Source organism: Anabrus simplex, chromosome 7 (assembly GCF_040414725.1).
Source record: "Anabrus simplex isolate iqAnaSimp1 chromosome 7, ASM4041472v1, whole genome shotgun sequence".
Taxonomy (NCBI): Eukaryota; Metazoa; Arthropoda; class Insecta; order Orthoptera; family Tettigoniidae; genus Anabrus; species Anabrus simplex.
The window spans coordinates 83,143,999-83,163,785 of NC_090271.1; the positions used below are offsets into that span (position 1 = coordinate 83,143,999).

A 19,787-nucleotide genomic window follows, 5' to 3' on the forward strand; every position below is an offset into this window, starting at 1 on the left:
TTTTGTTGTGGAAATATTTCTGATACAGTTAATTATATGTACGACGTCTGGAAACGCCCAAAGTCTCCTACAAGAATCAAAAGGGTTAGAAATACAGCACATGACCTTCCCTTCTTTTCCATTTATTCCTAAGCATTTCCATACCTTTTTATTAGATTGACTTCCGTCTGAGGTGCAATCAATAATTCTGGTGCCAATTTGCTCCAGTTGCAAGACCACCTGGATTCAAATTTGAGACAAAATATCACTAGCCATAGAATTTCGGCTTGCATACACAGCAACTGGATGAAACCAATTATGCAATAGGAGCACAAACATAAACACTAACACATGATTTGAGAGTTTATTTTTCATGTGTTCTTGGGTATATTCTACTAAATTTATGAATCCATCAACTTTTAAAGAGTGGGTATTAAACTGAACTACTTTTAGTTTTACTTTGTCTAATGTGAGAATTCCCGTGCGATTGTTGTCACTCTTCTCATCGCAGCACTAATGGCATGGGTGTTCATCTCATAAGGGCACTTAAGACCTTTAATTAATTTTTGCAGATGAGCCTCTGAAGGAAGGGGAAGCATGTCATGCTTTAAACAATGTCTACAGGTGATTTAATTTTAAACAGGAGACTACCTAAAAGGAATTAATTGTCATATCTCGCCCCTTTCTTATTTCTTAGGTGACATTTTTTGAGCATGGATTCAATAATCACCTTTTGCATAATATCGGATCACTTAATTAATTTGACTGTGATTTGAAATTTCTAAGTTGTTTTCCTAGCAATATAATCTTAGCATTAACTATTTTCAATTTATTATGGATAGTCAGTACATTACGTCACTGTCTCTTTAGTATTTTTGTAAGTGAACTTATTATCTTTTTAGCTGTGACTGAAACTACTTCATTTCGTTTAGCACTCTCAGAAAAACATTGAAATTTAATTCACGGCGAAGACTGTGTGATTTGTTTCTTGAAGCTTTCTCCATCTTCGGAGGCTGTCTTTTATGGGGTAAGTTTAGTTTCTTTAATTGATTTGTGAGATACTGTGGCAAATTGGGGAATATATGAGGGACAGCACAAGTTTTCAGTATCCATCTACCTCTAGGAATTTCTACCTGTTTGCCTTGTAAAGAGGAGTATCAAGGAAGGAAAGGAGTAATGTTGGGGAGAGTTTACCAACAAAATTGTGCAAGATAGTCGAGGAAATCGGAGGAAATTTGGTTGTGGCATCATACACAACCATTAACCCTGCTCATGGGAGATATGGTCATCTTCCCTATCCTTCAATTGAGTAATTCTTGTCTGGCGCATCCACGTTGCGTGGGTGCTGTCCCTAGCGTACGATTAATCACATTCCCTATACTAGCCAGCAGTGAACAATTGAAGAGCTCACACTTTCTCTTCCAATTGCTATGGTAGAAGAATTTGGAAGGAACAATGTGAGCTTAATGTTAGAAAGCTGTATTGCGGGATGGCATGTAGCACTGTAGAGAAAGATAATGACGTTCCTGTTTTGTTGCTTCATTCTCGAGCTGAATGACATCAACCATTCTTCCATTAGGTGTGACATCATCTATGCCCTATAATTGGATCTCCAATTGACAATGTTTTTGAAGCATCTGGGTTTTGTCATTTTTCCTATATCAAATGGCTTTTCAAGTTCCCCAGAAAGAAAACCACATACAAGAACTGTCAATCTCTGTTCTGAAAGTTTACCTCCTGTTCATCTTTCCCCATTCAGAAGTAATGATTTGCTAGGTAGTGCTCGGAAAAATAATCTAGCTTCATCACCATTAGCTATGCCCTAGCGTCTATAGCCGTTAATTAGAGAGCCAATTTTTGAAGTCATCTGCCAATGTTTCCTCAGCAAAGACTCCAGCCTCTCCACAGACCTCCTTTAACACTATCTGATGTCATCTTTTAAGACTTTCCAACCACCCACTCGAAGTGGCAAAATCTTTCTTTCCCAGTATTTTTGCAACTTCTCTAGTATTATGTTGTAACGTTGTCCCAGATATGGGCAAATTTCTTGCTTTTGCACTAACAAACCATTCCCAAACAATTTTGTTTATTTTCTCATTCCCAGTTACTCTGAGCTTTCATTTCACTGCTCTATTTCCCCCTAACTTCTCCATTTAATCCTCCTTTTTATTAAGAATGTCTTAGACTTGGCATTTTTCCAATCTTAAACTTTACTATGATCTGCTTAACAGACCATTTGTCTGTTTTGCTAGCTTCTAAAACCTTAATTATTGTGTTCAAATCTAAAACCATGCGTTTCCTTCCTTCCATCCATCACTTTTAAAGTTACTCTGTAACTACAGGACAAAGTTCTGTGTTTGCTAACTGTAAGCTCACTAAACCTGTTTAGGAAAACTGCATTACATTGTTAAGCCGTTAGTGTCCCTACCCTCCCTAATTCATGCCTTCGTTATTCAGCAACTCATTAAGGTTACACTCGCATGATGACAAAATTAGATAAGGGATGAAGGAGGCCCCTAAATTTCCTGCCACAAGTTTCGATCTTTCAGCATGGAATATCCTTGTCATGGTGTACAGACAGAGTTGCCGCCTTACAAGCAGAGAGTCCGGGTTCATTTCCTGGTCGAATGCTACCTCGGCCATCTTAGATCCATTCGGAATACACATGTACTGAAAAGGGTTAGGAAGGAAATGTACATATATTTTTCTGTTATAGTAGCAAAATTTCCTTCTGTTTCCACATCAGACAGGTTCCGCTATATACAGGTAAACTTAGGTGAATGTTAAACCATACTTCACGGGACCGGGAAAATTTTCCGATACAGACAGTTTTCCAGTTCGTAAAGGTTCCACTAAAGCCAGGTTTTCTGTAGTATAACAACAACAACAACAACAACAACTACTACTACAACAACAACAACAACAATAATAATAAAAATAATACTGTAATAATAATAAATGGATTTCCAGCTGCATGAATGGGGGAAGAATTTAATGATGAGAGCAGACCCACGAAACTATGAAGAGAGCTAACCGCACAAGCCCTAAGGAAGAGAGTGGCAAACTTTCAAGATGTCTTTGATAAAGAATGGCAGAAGGATGGCAACGATAGTGATCAATAATCTACAACATAATCCAATATCAAATAGAACAAGGGAATGATGATGATGAAGATAATGTATGATATTTAAATGCAAAATGAGATAATAAAGAAAAAGCCAATACTACACCTTTTAGAACCATCTTCCCTACGCAGCTAATGTAAAAAAAAAAAAAAAAAAATTAAATTAAATTAAATAAGCTGAAGAGGAACTTCAGTTTTAGGACATTAAGAGAAAGCTAGCAATTAACCAAATATCAGTAACGTATTCATGTTGAGCTTAACAGCTATATGTTTTAAATTATTCATAAACAACCAGCAACATTATGAAAAGTCTAAAAAACACAAAGCTGTGCGTTCTGCAGTTTGACAGCCATCCTTAACCACTCAAGCTGGTTCGACGTGTATGTGTACAGACCTACAAAACATAAGCCAGGAGCGGTTTGACGTATACCTGTACGGACTAGGCTAGCGATGATTTAGATGTACATCTGCGTGCCATCTGTTGGTTGTCAACGTGAACTTTCAGCACGGCTCTCAGCACAGGGTATCATTCTATGCAGCGGAGTATCTTCTACCGTAATGCGGCATTGTGTTGGCGTAAAAAGAATTTGTTTCATCAACGTTGATCGTTGTAAACAACAAGCCGGCATCCTTGCATGGTCTGTATTTATCTAATGCAGCTCTCGAACACATATTAGGTGAAAGTAGTGATGAAAATAATCTGATTGATAATGAAAGTGTTAGTGATGATGATTATTCACAGCAGGAAATTACGTATGTGATGTACATAATGATAGTAATATAAGTGAATGCTCACTCGAGTGGTCATGGACACCTGTTGATTAAAATTTTATTCCAGCAAGAAGGTAATTAGGCATTTTATTACTTTGCATGCCATCTTTTCATATGTAAATACAACATCTGCATGATATGAACTTTGTATCAACTTATTTTGAACAAAAACAGAATAGTTATTTAGAAGTTATAGCAATGATTGTGACAGCACGTAAAATTGTAATATTTTTCTAAAATTTATTACCGCTGTAGTGAAAAACTTGGCCAACTTTTAATACCGGCTTGAAGGGTTAAAATGTGGACGTTACGTTTTATGCTAAAATATGTTGCATATACAAGTACAGTACACTGAGCACGACAACCACGGTTTAAGAGCTCTCCATTCGGGAAGCAATGGGATTAAGAACCCCACTGTTAGCAGTCCTCAGGATGGTTTTCTGTGGTTTCCCATTCACACTGCCAGGCAAATGCCAACTGTTAAACCATGTACCAGTACCATACAACATGCGGCCAATGGCCACACTTTCTTATTACATGACACCCTCAAAAAAAGTTTGGAATCTTGTGGGATTTGGCAAATTATGTGGTAAGGCATGAGTAGCCCCATTGTTAGTGGAAGAGAGCACTGTACCTATATACACAAATAATTCAACTGCTTGTTTACAATACAGCAGATGTTGCTGCCTACGGTCGGTGCTGAGTCTGGGGTGAACTATGCCATTTCAGATGAAGACTGGTAATAGTGTATAGAACTAGCGAGTTGGCCATGCAGTTAGGGGTAAGCAGCTGTGAGCTTGCATTCGGGAGATAGTGGATTCGAATGGCATTCTCGGCAGCCCTGAAAATGGTTTTCCCATGGTTTCCCATGTTTACACCAGGCAAATACTGGGCTGTACCTTAATTAAGGCCATGGCCGCTTCCTTCCCACTCCTAGGCCTTTCCTATACTATTGTCACCATAAGATCTATCTTTGTCAGTGCGAACTTCTTCCAAAATATGACATCAATGTACTGATCGCATGCATCACAGCCTGTCACGAGACCTGAACAATGCCAGAGGAGGCATACACAGTACTAAGGCAGAGTAAAAGAAAAAACTGTAACCTTTTCATTATTAAGTTACTGTTTATTTGAGTTAGATACTCGAAGAAAAACATTTGAGTTTGTAAATGTTTACATTTCCAGGTTGTGTGTCTCTATAACACAATTCTGCAACTTTAATTGCATTGCATCCTTGATACTCCAATCTTTTTTTGCAGTGTACATATATTGGAAAATCTTATGGAACTCATAAAGAATAATAGGTACTTATAGCATATTTTACATAATATTTGATAGATCACAAAATAAAGCAACCTTCTGACCTGTACATGGAATATGGTATGGTATTTCCATGCATCTTTAAAATGTGTCCAAGTTACCTGGAGAAAAATATCTTGGTAGAATTATAACACGTAGTGTTGGAATATAAATATGATACTACCAGTGATGGATAAAGTAAAACTGAAAAGTAACTGGGCTGAATTACAGTTGCCTGAGAAATATTTTACTTAATTGCAGTTAAGTTGCTTTTTCAACTAGTAATCAGTAAAATCAATTACTTCACAGAATTGCAGTCTTACAGAAATCAATGACATTTGTTGTTGTTGTTATTATTATTATTATTAATATTGTTTTATTGGCGTAGGGATGTGGCGACCCCATCGCCCAGTGGGAAACCACTGCAATCAGCTACCCGAGTATTGGCGGGAAAACCATAACATATGCGGAGTATGGAGGAAATGCCTACTCCCAGTCCTGAACAACTAGGATGAACTTGTAGCACTTCATTCATCACCAATTCATACTTCATTAATCACCTTTCCAGATCACATCTGGAATTGTAAAGCCTGACCTTGGTCAGAAATGTTTCGATCGAAAGATCAGACAATCAATGATGATGAGTCTTCTAATGAATAAATCCACCGGTGTGGACAAACAACAACAAGGATCTGCACAAAGACACCACTCGGAATCGGTGGGGTGTCAAGTAGAAGACCTAGGCGAATCGGAGCGCCTGGAAGCCCAACAGACAATCGACAGACAGCTGACAGACAGTGGACTAACCCAACAATGTAAGAAGAGACTTAAGTTCAACAAATCAGGAAAATTTTCATACTTTGCAACATTAAACATTAATTCACTAAGTAAGGTGGGCAAGTTGAAACATTTAACTGATGTGATGGACCAACATAGGATTTTAATAATGGCTTTACAAGAACTTAGGAACACAGACCAGGACCCAATTGAATCAGGAGGTTATCGTCTCTACAAAGGACCTCCAGGAGAAAGAGTAATGAAGAATGTCCCTCAATTTGGTGTAGGTTTTCTTGTTCATAGTAGCATAATAGACTCAATTGAAGAATTTTCTTCAAAATCTTCGAGGATGGCACTTCTAACAATTAAAGTAGGGAATAAAACTTATACTTTAATAAATGTCCATGCACCAACAAATGACAAAAACAATAAAGATAGAGAAGGAGTTGAAAACTTTTGGGAGGAACTTGATTACATATTAGCGAAGATCCCTGATGAGCATATAAAAATCTTACTTGGAGATTTCAATGCTAAAATAGGCAGAGAAAAGAAGTATCGCACAGTTGTAGGAAAATGGCCAGCTCATAAATTAACGAACAAAAATGGCCAAAGATTAATTGAACTTTGTGCAGATCATAGACTCGTTTTGGAAACCACCAGATTCATGAGGCGACCACATAAACTTATGACATGGAAATGCCCTAACGTAAAATTGGGAGAGTTTCAGATTGATCATGTTGCCATGGATAAAGATTATCATAAAGAAATTTATAATGTCAGAGTCCTCCGTGGGGTAGACATTGACTCGGATCATTATATCTCAAAAATAAAAATCAAGTTAACACCAAAAAGGAAACACAAACATAATCATCTCAAAGCAAGGAGAAATTATGATCCCAGTTACTTAATAAATAATAAAATATATTTAGAGAGATCCAAAACACCTTTAAATGACAAATTAGAGACAATGATCAACAAACTTAAAACCATAGCTGAAGAAATTGCCCCAATCAAAAGGAGAAAGAAACATGCGTGGTGGAACGAGGAATGTGACAAAGCAATTCAAGCAAGACACAAGGCATGGATAAATGATCAACAGAGGAAAACGGAAAAATCTCGAGAAGAACTAATTAATGCCAGAAGACAAACAGCTAAAGAAATTAGGACAATTAAAAGGAATTATCAAAAGGAAATGCTTAGCACTATAGAAGAAACATTCAATCAGCATAAAACAAGAGACTATTACAAAACATTCAAGCAATATCAATCTAAATTTACCCCTCCCACACTTATGTTAAGAAATAAAAATGGTAAAATGGCACACAATAATCAGGATAATGCTAACATTCTTGCAGAATACTTTAAAGAGTTACTTAATTGTGAGGATCCTGTGGAACATTTAGAATTTGATCCTAACCCAAAAAATAAAACTCCATTACAAAAGATTATACCACCAGTTTACAATGAAGTGAAAACGGCAATTAATGCACTTAAAAACTACAAAGCAGCAGGAGAGAATCAAATAGTAGCAGAAATATGGAAGAATGCTAATGATCAGACTATTCAAAACCTACATAAATACATCATTGATATTTGGAACACGGAGAAGCTTCCTGAGGAATGGAATACAGCGATAATCCACCCGCTGCACAAGAAAGGTGATCGCTCCGATCCAAATAATTATCGGGGGATATCCTTACTTGATATTACATACAAGATTTTATCCAAGATTATATACACAAGAATCCAAGAACAACTCGACCAAGAACTTGGAGAATATCAGGGAGGATTTCGACCAGGTAGAAGCTGTCCAGATCAAATCATTAGTTTAAAATGGATAATGAAGCACCAAAGAGTTCGAAGTAAGGGTCTGGTCATCACGTTTGTAGATTTTAAAAAAGCATACGACAGTATTCATCGTGACTCATTATTAAAAAGCCTTAAAGAATTTGGCTTACATCAAAAACTTGTTAACCTCATTAATATGACTTTTAAAAATACGAAGGCAAAAGTTAAATTTAGAGGTGAATTATCAGAATCATTCACTATAAGAACTGGACTTCGACAAGGAGACGGACTTTCACCATTGTTATTTAATTGTGCATTGGAGAAGGTTATGCGTGAATGGAACAAGAAATGCCAACCAACTATCAAGATCGGTAGAAATATTAAACTCAACTGCCTTGCTTTTGCGGACGATTTAGCATTACTTGCAAATACAATAGAAGAGGCTAAATTTCAAATTGAACAACTAGAAATTATAGCTAAAAAAATGGGATTACAAATTTCATTTGAAAAAACAGAAATGATGCCAACTTTTAAAGTTGATTTACCAGTTATTCAGCTGAACAGTAATAAAGAGATTAAAATTGTTCAGAAATTCAAATATCTTGGGGAAATAATAACATGGAACACAAATGAAAAAGAAGCAATAGAACACAGAACAACTAAATTTAAACAAGCACAAAGACTTACCTGGCCAACCTATAAAAAAAAATCTCTTTCGATAAACGCTAAGCTGAAACACTATAATTCCATAGTTAAACCAGAGGCAACCTATGCTAGTGAAACTTTATTCAAATTAAATGTAAAATCTACAACAGACAAATTACAGAAAACTGAGAGAAGAATTCTTAGAACAATTATTAATAAAAAACACCAAGTTGATGGACAGTGGAGATTGTTGCCTAACAACATTGTCTATCGTGAATGTGAATCAATAATATCTACAATGCGTAAAAGAAGAATTTCCTTTTTCTGTCACATATCAAGATTAGCAGACACCAGGATATTGAAACAACTATTCGATTACTTTTTGAAGAATAAAATCAATAATAATTGGTTCAAAGAAGTTCAGGACGATTTGGAAGAATTGGGTATAACTCGGCAACAAATCAAAGACAGAAAAGAGAAGAGGATTTTGAAGAACAAAAGCATAAGTCTCAAACTAAAAGCAGTTGAACGGAAACAATATACTATATCGGACACACAAAGGGCTTCCAGGTCGGAGAGGATGAAAAAGTTCTGGGAGAAGAAGAAGAAGAAATTAACTCAAATGTATTGATTTCAGTGCTCCAATGTGGGCGTAAAATATGTAAATAAATAAATAATAATATTGTTTTTGCATGTGGCTGGAATGATTCCAAAGTTTGGAAAGAAAAGGATCTTACCGTACTTCAGTTTGTGTTTTTTAAGCATAGATACAGTATATTGTAGCAATCATCACTAAACGAGACTTAACATGATTGATACTTGGAAGTTTCAAAATAATTTTTTCCGTAATTTTCATTTCAGTTAGTGGCTTTTAGCATTTCAAAAAGTTGCCATTTACTTTACAAAATAATCGGTTCCTTCTTAAAATTCTCACCGCTAAGCCTCGATATACTGGGAGAAAAATTCATCTTTTGCATTTACAGAAAAGACGCTCTACAAAGGCACTTGAAGGAATACAGTGGACGCTGTTTATTGTAATCATGGATAATGTTATCAACCGTATTATATAATCACTTTTATGAAGTCCTGTACGGACAAATACTAAAACATTGTAAATCTTCCATTTATTGTGATCATGAATTTGGTTTATGATATCTATTGGTGGAAAAGAATCTAATTCCCTTCATGGGAACTTAGAATTTCCATCACATTTGTTTTCAAGGATTTCAGTCTCAAGTATGCGAGTAGAGTGCATACAAAGAAAACGCTCCCAAGCTAAAAAAAAATGTTTATACACTGCACCTGTCTTCAAGGCCACTTTCATGTCTCATCTTTTGTAGCAGTTGTACGGTAGAAAACCGGTCAGTGTAGGTGGCAACCCTCATGCAGAGACTTTCTCTTTTGTTTCTTCCTTTACGGTCATTTAGCCAAGGACCACTCACTTGAGCCTTACTAAAGCTTTCGCACTGTGAAGTTCTTAGTGTTGTAGTGCAGTGATGGCTAGTGTGAAAATCAAATGTAAATACTTAACCATTAAAGAGAACCTTTGACAGTGGGTTCGAACCCCACTGTCGACAGCCCTGAAGATGGTTTTCCGTGGTTTCCCATTTTCACACCAGGCAAATGCTGGGGCTGTACCTTAATTAAGGCCACGGCCACTTCCTTCCCACTTCTAGCCCTTTCCTGTCCCATCGTCGCCATAAGACCTATTTGTGTCTTAAAGCAACTTGTAGAAAAAAAAAAAAAAAAAGAAGAGAACCTTTCAAATATAGAACGTTATAACACATTGCCTACAATGAGTCAATGCAATGCTACTGTGGAGTTATGAATTTCGCAACCTCTTCTGTGAAAACTATTGAAAAATTGAGACAATATCCTTAAGGCAGCGAAAGAAAACATTAACTTCAACTGAAAGTGAATTTGTGGTGGAAAAGACGGTCAAGTTGAATCAGCTTTAAAACTTTGGTTCTCAAATGTTCGTGAGAAAGATGCTCGTGTTGACGGTCCTCTGATGTGGCAAAAGGCCGATGAACTAGCAAAAAAATTGGGAAAAATTAATTTCATGGCAGGATGGTTTCAGCGTTGGAAGAAACGAGAAAATATAATGTACAAACGAACGTATGGTGAACAGAAGGACGCTGATTCTGTCGCTGCTGAGAGGTGGATAGAAGAGGAGTGGCCAAAAATTGCTTCTGAATTCCCTCCCGAATGTGTGTATAATGCTGATGAGACTGCACTGTATTATCGCGCCATGCCTGAACAGACTTACTTGTTCAAAAATGGAAGTGCTAAAGGCTGTAAAACCTCCAAGGAGCAACTAACAGTTATCTGTTGTGCACGTATGTCTGGTAAAAAAAAAAGTGATTGGGAAAAGTAAGAACCCACGGTGCTTCAAAGGCATCAATAAGATTCCAGTGGATTATCATTCCAACTCTAATGCATGAGTGACTGCCCTGATTTTCAAAGAATGGCTACTGAAGTGGGATAATATGCTGGACTGTAAAATAGTTTTGCTGGTTGACAACTGTGCAGCACACAATGTGAACTGTAAGCTCAAGAACATCAATGTGGGTTTCTTACCAGCGAATACTAGATGAAACTACAGAAAGAGGTACTCATGGTTTAGTAACACAAGCGACCACTAGGTGGCGCACGCCAGTTTGTTGTCACACTAGTAGCGCTGAGAGGGAGCGCCGAGAGGAACGACAATGCTGCCAACTGTTGGTTTGATATGGCTATACGTTTTTTCTTGCCGTGCGGACAGTATGCGCCGCAGCGATAGAAAAGAGCCTCTCGAAGGGAGTGTGGCTCCAAAGGGGCCACTGTTCCCATGTCAAAGATTGGCCTGGATGTGCAAAGAGAGGTTACAACTACTAAACTACCCTTTTTCTTGCCGTGCAGACAGTATGTGCCACGGCGAAAGAAAAGAGCCTCTCGAAGGGAGTGTGGCAATGGTTGGTAACAAATTCTCTGCCTCATCCAAGGTGTCAGTGACGTCATCCTCTTCGTTACATGAACCAATCACCGTTATAAGCAATGGAGTATGGTGTTTAAAACAGTATTTCTGGTTATAAAAGTAAATGTACTTCTAGGGGCAGGTGGGTTGGTCCCTGGCAAGCGTATTGAACACATCTCTCTTCCTCGATCATTATAAGGTAAACTTGGAAGCATTTCAAGTTAACTTTCTATGTAATAATCCTTGAGTACCCGTTTCTATATTTTTACCGAATACTACTTCATTAATTCAATCATGTGATCGAGGAGTCATTCACACGATGAAAACCTATTATCGCCATGAAATGAACACAAGAATCTTAGAAAACATAGAGGACTCATATAAAACTACTGCCAGTGCCCTTGCCAAAATAACCAGCCTTCTGGAGGCCCTGCATCTTCTAGTCATGTCATGGGATAATGTCTCAGCACATACAATAAGGAACTGTTTCCAGCATGGGGTATTTTTAACAGTTACCAGAAGTATAGGAAAATGTTGAACTTTGTCCAACAGGCTTAATGGAAGATGAATTTTAGAAATGGATGGACATTGATGAGGGCATCATAAGTGATGCGAAACAGACAAAAGATGACATATGTGAGGCAGTTACTTCTGCAAAATTACATACGGGAAGTGAAGAACACGGAGCAGAAGATAGCGATGCTGATGATGATGATGTTGCCAAAACTTCCCGAACACCAACGAATGTTGAAATGAGATGGGCGCTAGATATCTTGCGAGGAAGTGTTCAGCGTAGGTCAGTGGACTTCCAAAAACATTATGAATATCAAGGATTAATTAATGGACTTTTGAGAGACAACCAGAAGCAAAGAACAGTTGGAGATTATTTTACATAGCTGAAAACACTTAACTGTATTGCAGTCCTGTGTACCGGTATCTGTTTCATTGTAGTGCATGCAGGTTATGAATCAGTGTTTCACTCGTTGCCTACGTTATAATACAAGGCCTGGAAATGGAGCCCGTAAAACGCTTTGGAAGTGGTTACACTGAAGTTCAATGCCGGGCCGCTAGGATCGCTATCTTGCCCCCTGTCTACCAGGCTCGCGCCTATAAACGTGTTCATTAACTGAGTTGGTTGTGAATGTATTATGTATTCGTCTGATGTTAAGCATTCGCAGTTCCAGTCATGGTCTATTCACGAGAAATTAAAGGTAATGGAATTTCGTTTCACAAGTTTCCAGTGAATGTTCAATGTTCGAAACATTATACAGCGGAAGTATTACGCATGAGATACGACTTCAAGCTGATCGAAGTAGGCCTCTGTTCCTAAGTTTTGATCCGAGTTACGTCATAAGAATCGGGCGATCCCAAAATTTGTCACTGGACTTTTTTTAAACTATGCTACTGAGACCGGCAATCATTTGAGAGGCATCTTCAAACTCAGAAATCTTAAATTAGGAAACCAACGAGGAAAATAATTTGCCCAACAAATTTCACGAAAATGAATGTAGCAAGAGCTAAAAATATTGTATTTTACCCTGAAACAATCTCTGGTTTGTAAAGTATGGAGGTGGTTTTGTCCCGAGAGCATAAAATACAGTTTAAAATAAGCCATTTGTTTTATGGAGCATTTTATTAAATTGTTCAATGCGCATAACATCTGCAACACCTCACATGGGACATATTCAGGAACGAGAACAAACGAGCTTTTTTTAACCGGGCGAGTTGGTCGTACGGTTAGGGGCGCACGGCTGTGAGCTTGCATCCGGGATATAGAGGGTTCGAATCCCACTGTCGGCAGCCCTGAAGGTGGTTTTCCGTGGTTTCCCATTTTGACACCAGGCAAATGCTGGGGCTGTACCTTAATTAAGGTCACGGCCGCTTCCTTCCAACTCCTAGGCCTTTCCTATCGTCGCCATAATACCTATCTGTGTCGGTGCGATGTAAAGTCACTAGCAAAAGAAAAAAAGCATCTTTTAGTACTGAAGATGAACTCCTCAGTTGGTTAATTAATGATTTCCTGTCATACATTAAGAAACTTAAAATGCATTTAGAGAAAGTAAAAAAGAATCATGAGAGAAATGTTTCAGGCATAGATCTTGACTACCCAGTTCACTGTGGCCTGCGTAAAATACCTCATAAGTATACATTTGCATTATGCATTGATGAGGAACCTAACGAAATATGACATCGAGCTCTTCTTCAGCTACCTAAGATGCCAAGCGGAATACAATGACATTATGGTTCGTGTGGCAAAAGAAAAAACAGACTGTAAAGGCTGTTTAGAACATACCTGTTCTCCAGCTACTCAAAGTCCAACATTGTGTCTTATTCGTTTTCAAGATCGAGGAGCCCTCAGATACCGAAAATCGTCTGTGGCACTTCTGCAGTGAACGACGGAATTTTTCACTTCCGCTACGCAGTACTTGTCCCGAAGAGAGTTACTAAAAGGTGTACGTTTATTTTTCCGAAAGACATGTTCAACAGTGAAATTAAGTGTGGAAAGTGTAAAGGCGACAAACCACCTTTTTTTTCTGCTATGAAAATTTCTGAGACCTCTGTTAGACAACATTGCTTTGAGCCACTCAAGTAGAAGAGAGAAAGTTTTGAAACTTGGTAAGAAGCCCCTCAGAAGGAAAGTTTTGAAACTTCAATGACATTTCCAAGCCAATGTAGCACCGCTCTATAAATACTGTCAATACTCGCAAAAACATTCAGTTCTTTTTATTTAGGATATACTTTACTTATTGACATATACGGCCATGCGAATACAAGGGGGCAAGACCGCGATCCTAGCGGCTGAATGGTGAACTAGGAAGCAACCCGTTTCCACGAGTGCATTTCAAGGCCTTGTATTATAGCGTAGGCAACGGTTTCACTATATTGTATGTAGGTTATGAATCAGTGTTTCGCTGTCGTGAATGTAGGTTATGAATAAATACAGTAGGCTATCCATCAATTTTTATTTTTCAGCTACTGTTATCAATCGGTTAAGGTTATCAAATTATCTGTGTCCCAGAGTGATCATGATAAGCGGCATTCACTGTAGCCTACCTGTGTTTAGAACATGCCCAGCAGTGATGGATATTGTAGGAAAAGTTTGATGCCATTGGAAGTACTGGAGAGGTAAGAAAGTGTCTCAACCAGCACTTGTGAAGCTACTGCTTCTGCTGGAGTAGAACAGAAAAAGTTATCTTAATAATCACTTATATTTTTTTCTGTTTCCATGCAATGTATATAGATTCCAGGGATGTAACGATTACTAGAATGTGCGTGTCCAAGCCTTTTCCTGTTTCTCTTTGGGGTAGGGTATGAAATGAGATTAATTTTCGTACCGGTAGCAATTTTTTACGACCGGATGTTCTTCCTAATGTCAACCTCAAGAGAAGAGTTAATGATATGAAATGAATGGTGTAGGAAGGGAGATTCTGAAACCCAGTGCTGACACATAGCCTAATCCTGTCGAATAGCACCAAGGGATCTGCTCAAGGCTTAACGTCACCATCCGACGGACGAATTACCATCAACAGCGTCATATGCACTCACTCCATATGAACACTGAGGAGAGGTTGGAATTTAATCCAGGCTTTTGGCGTGTAATCTAGTGATTGGAAATTGCATACCATCACATCTCCTATCCTGCCGGCCAACATTCTGGTGAAGATTTTTTTTTCGAGTAACGGGACTCAAACCGTCTACGTAACCACGGTGTCAGACATGGACCTGACGCTTTACCGATCATGGCCCGGGTCTCCAGACGAGCAGATTACTAGATTGTAAAGATTACAATTTTATTTCAAGAAGTAAATTGAGTAAAAATTATATTTTGTACACGATTACAAGTAAAAATTACTAAAGCAAGTATTCGTAACAAGTAATTCGATTACTGTTACTCAATTAGGCCTATTTCCCAACTCTGGACACTACACAGAAGAGATCGCATAATAGGACTACCGGTACCGGTACTTACATAAATTAACAATCTGGATGTGCTTACCCGATTTCGTCATTAATCCTTACGGCACTAAGTGGCGGCGATCGGTATCGCAATGTCTCAGAATCCATTTCAACAGTTTCTTCTGCTCTCTCTATCGACATTTCTTCAAAAAAGTCAAAACTTTTCCTGGTATCCATATGATCAACAAGTAAACCAGCGAAGGAAAGTGATAACACACAACTTGATGCTCAAGATAAGTGCTTTTATTGGATGATGATCCTTGCACGGTGACGGTGTTCGTCGGTTCGTATTTAAAAAAAAGTTAATAAACCACCCAAATCATCAATTACGCAGGCGCAGGTACTCTTTGGATCGGAGATATTTCACTTCTCGCTCGAGGGGAATCCCAGCAGCACTCGAGCAAGCGGCGCGAGTTGTTGGAAAGTGGTTGAGAGTTCTCCGCACTCCGTGCTCGCGAAGTAAAGTAGTACTGTACTTCATTATTTCAAAGACCGATAATGAATCAGCTTCTAAAACGTTATTACCACCAGCTATAAAGAAACTAAAATAGCCATTTTCAGGAATAAATAACTACAGTACTTAGGTAGTTCCCTGGAAGCGAATATGTCCATTAATATTATTCATAAAGCTTCTCTTTGCTCACGTGGACGTGTCACATTGAAAGTGGGAAGTTGTGTTCATACGTGTTCTACATCAATTTAATTACATTAATTGGTTTATTTATTAATTCGACGTTTATGCTCGACTTGCTATGTATAGCTTAAGCTTGTCGAGTTTTGTTTATCAATATACATTTTTATTTTTCACTTTTGCGTGTTCTACGTAAGTCAATGGTAAGTTCATTGACCGTGCTCTTGATTTTTCGATGCAGTCTGACTTGCCCATATCCTCTTTATGTGTGTTTATAAGAGAGAAAGACATCTAAAATAATTAGAACCATATTTACGAATATTGTAAAGTTATTAAAGTTATCGGTTATATTCTGTGATCAAGTGGCATACCATGTTCAATTGTGTTCATCAAAGGTGCTCACCAGTCACACTCTCTTTGCTCGCTCGCTGTGCGTTATCACAAGTGGTTCATACGTGTGTACAGTAGTGTCTAGTAGGGTAATGCTGGGTAGTGTCATTGCGAAGTTTGTTGTACCTACACTGAGGAGGAACTATTTACACAATCGTAACCTACGGTACGGTAACACTGAAAATGTGGAAGTACTGTACTTCAAATCATATACGTACGGTACCGGTACTCGTAGGTTATTAGGTCTCAGTTTTGAACGATTCAACGATCTACATGATACTATAGAGTTACGGTATAAAACAATAATAATAATAATCATTACATTATTTACCGGTACCTACGGGTAATGTGAGAGTTGCGACTAATCCCGCATCAAGGTTGTGTAACATGATGATAATCACAGAATAGTGAGTTAGTGGCCTTTTAGCTGGATATGGAGTTATGATTTTGATGAGGATTCTGTTAAATTTATAAGCAGTGGTGGCTCATGCAAGAAATTAGGTACAGTACGAGCTGGACTAGGTTATTTGTAAATAACCAATCTAAGGATTAAAAAGCAAGCAAGCAAACATGCAGAAGATTATATAACATAGGCCTATTCTGTTATTGTACCGGTATGCAGGTAATAAATAATATAAATATAATACTCGCTCACTCTGGAGTAGACCTGCCATTGTTTCATTTCCACTGTTTTGCTCTATAGTTCTACTGTAGCAGAAAAAGAGCCTCTGGAATAGGCTTTCCACTGTGTTTACAGCATCACATTGTAAGAAAATATGGTAAAACACACTCAAACTTCTCACCCCTTACCTCAACTCAAGAGCGATGAGTATTTTGGCTCTTCAAGTAGCAATTTGCAGCTAGGGTGACGTTGTTTCCTTGCCCATGTATTTATTTTCTCCACACACCTTCCACGAACATGCATCATTCCAGCTCTTTTACAGCATATAGCTTACTCAAACTTGTTCAGTGCTGTTCTATGAGAAATATTTTGGGTGGGTCCAAACTTAAAGTTACATGCATGCTCATTTTCGTGCAGATTCAAAAGCAGCATAATATTCAAAATGTCATTAATGCATTCACTTTATCATCATCATCATTTCCGCTCCAGCAAGCCGGGTGCGGTTGTGTATGAGCCTCCTCTAGTTTGTTCTATCCGTCCACAGATGCTGCTCATATATGCGACAGAATATTTATCAGAATATTTAAAAAAAATTATTCAAATTGTTGCTAAAAAAAAATGTATTGCCTAAATTTTGAAAAAGAAAATACTGTATTATAAATATGAAATGCATTTATTACTTGCTCATGCTTTATGGTTCCCACATGAAGTAACTTTTCCCTTTCACAATTTAAATTGCTGCTAGGTTATGTAGGCGTTCCTTGGCCTAGTTGGTCTCAGGTTGGGATAAGAGTTGAGAAACTTTGCTCCGTCATGGCGGTAGTAAATTAACTCAATTTTTAATGAATGTTTCATCTAGAACTCCACTGCATTGGTTTTCCGTGGTTTCCCATTTTCACACCAGGCAAATGCTGGGGCTGTACCTTAATTAAGGCCACGGACGCTTCCATCCAACTCCTAGGCCTTTCCTATCCCATCGTCGCCATAAGACCTATCTGTGTCGGTGCGACGTAAAGCCCCTAGCAAAAAAAAAAAAAACTCCACTGCATCATGCTATGAACATTAATATTCATTAACATTCAGTTCAATGAAATTATTTTTAAATTCATTTTTAAATTTGTTTATTTGATGAAAGCTGCTAAAACTAGACATTACCCATTCAGTTGTCACAGTTCTTTTGCATAATTTTGACAAGTGAGCACTGACTATTTATATGAGTAATAGTTTCCTGATCTTGTATATTTTGGCAAAGTTGCAGAGGATTTTTGAATTTATGAATAAATCTGAGAAAGGTTCAGCAGTTGAAACGGTATGAAGTAGATGTATTCTATGAAATGCTGTTATCTGTTTCCTACAGAATATTGTTCATTAATTCTCTGTGGCTGGGGTTGGTAGAGTACACCCACAGTAATCCTGCATGTCTTAAAAAATCAACTAAATGGGAATCCAGGGTCTTGTCTGCATGCCTGTGCCTATCCAACCACCCTTGTTTTCTTCCAATCCTGACTGTATATAGGTTTGTGCGGTGTAGGGAGTCTTTCATTTTCATGCCCTTCATGGCCCTTCCCTTCTGCCTATGCCTTAATTATTCAAAGTGTCAGACCTCTTCCATTTTCCTTCTGATTAATGTTAGTAGAGGATAGTTACCCAGTTGTACTTCCTCTTAAAACAGTAACCACCACCACCACATTGTCTATTATCTTGAAAAATGAGAAATGACCTTGTTACATTCTCATTGTGCTCTTCTCTTTTCTACCTGGTTTCTTTTGTCATTAATCTTTTCCAAAGTTACATTATCTTGAAATTTGAAAATCTCACATTCTTGCATTCATGGATGGGCATAGGCCCCCTTACTGAAATGGCCACTGCACTATTGAGAAGAGAATTTCAAATATTTGCCCCGTTTTGTTTATAGGCCCATAGTTTGAAAGAAAGGAGCCTCCGTGGCTCAGACGGCAGCGCGTCGGCCTCTCACCGCTGGATACCGTGGTTCAAATCCCGGTCACTCCATGTGAGATTTGTGCTGGACAAAGCGGAGGCGGGGCAGGTTTTTCTCCGGGTACTCCGGTTTTCCCTGTCATCTTTCATTCCAGCAACACTCTCCATTATCATTTCATAGCATTTATCACTCATTAATAAATCACTTTGGGAGTGACGACCCCATTGTAATAACAGCCTATAGCCTATATGTTGCATTCATTACATCCCTGACTCGGTCCATGACTGGAAAACAGGTTGTAGGTTTACATTTTCAGTTTGAAAGAAAAAGTGTTAACAAGTTAAATAAAAATAATTAGCGAGCTAGAGCTCATATAAGAAGCAGCTTATCGTGCTATAAAAGTGTCAACTTGTGTGGTAAGTCATACTGAATTTCTACCCTGTTTCTAAGAGAGAGGTTAGGCACCCTCAATTCAGGGGGCAAGCAGATTAACATGTTTTTCATTGCAGATGTGAAGTGATGAGGATATCAGTTTCACTAAATGAATTCAATTTTAATACTCTTACTGTACAAGGTTATGTCTTATTGTTTAGGAAGATCAATAAAATCATTTCTGGTTCTGTTTTTGGCTTTCCCACAGTTAGTTTAAGAGACCAAATAAGTTAGTTACACTATACATAATGGGGAAGAGCAATCCCTAATCCCTCCCTTACTTACCATAGAATCCATATGGTTCTGGTAGGTATGTAGGACATCTAAATGGCAATTTCAGAAAGCTTTCAAGTCTGCAACTCAATTGCCAAGGCTATACAATGATTTTTTAATTACTTTATGATTATTATTAAACCATCAACTTCCCATATGCATAGGCTGCCAACATTGGGCAAAATGTGCAATAATCAGATGA

General features: G+C 38.0%; 1 protein-coding gene across 1 annotated transcript in view; it reads right to left on the reverse strand.

Moving 5' to 3' along the window:
* The window catches only part of LOC136877276 (uncharacterized), a 139,114-nt gene extending 123,539 nt beyond the window's left edge, over positions 1-15,575 (reverse strand). The window contains exon 1 of the mRNA XM_067151190.2: positions 15,339-15,575. Coding sequence (XP_067007291.2) covers positions 15,339-15,475 — 137 coding nt within the window. The 5' untranslated portion in view covers positions 15,476-15,575. The remainder of the gene's footprint in view (positions 1-15,338) is intronic.
* Positions 15,576-19,787: the final 4,212 nt, after the last annotated feature.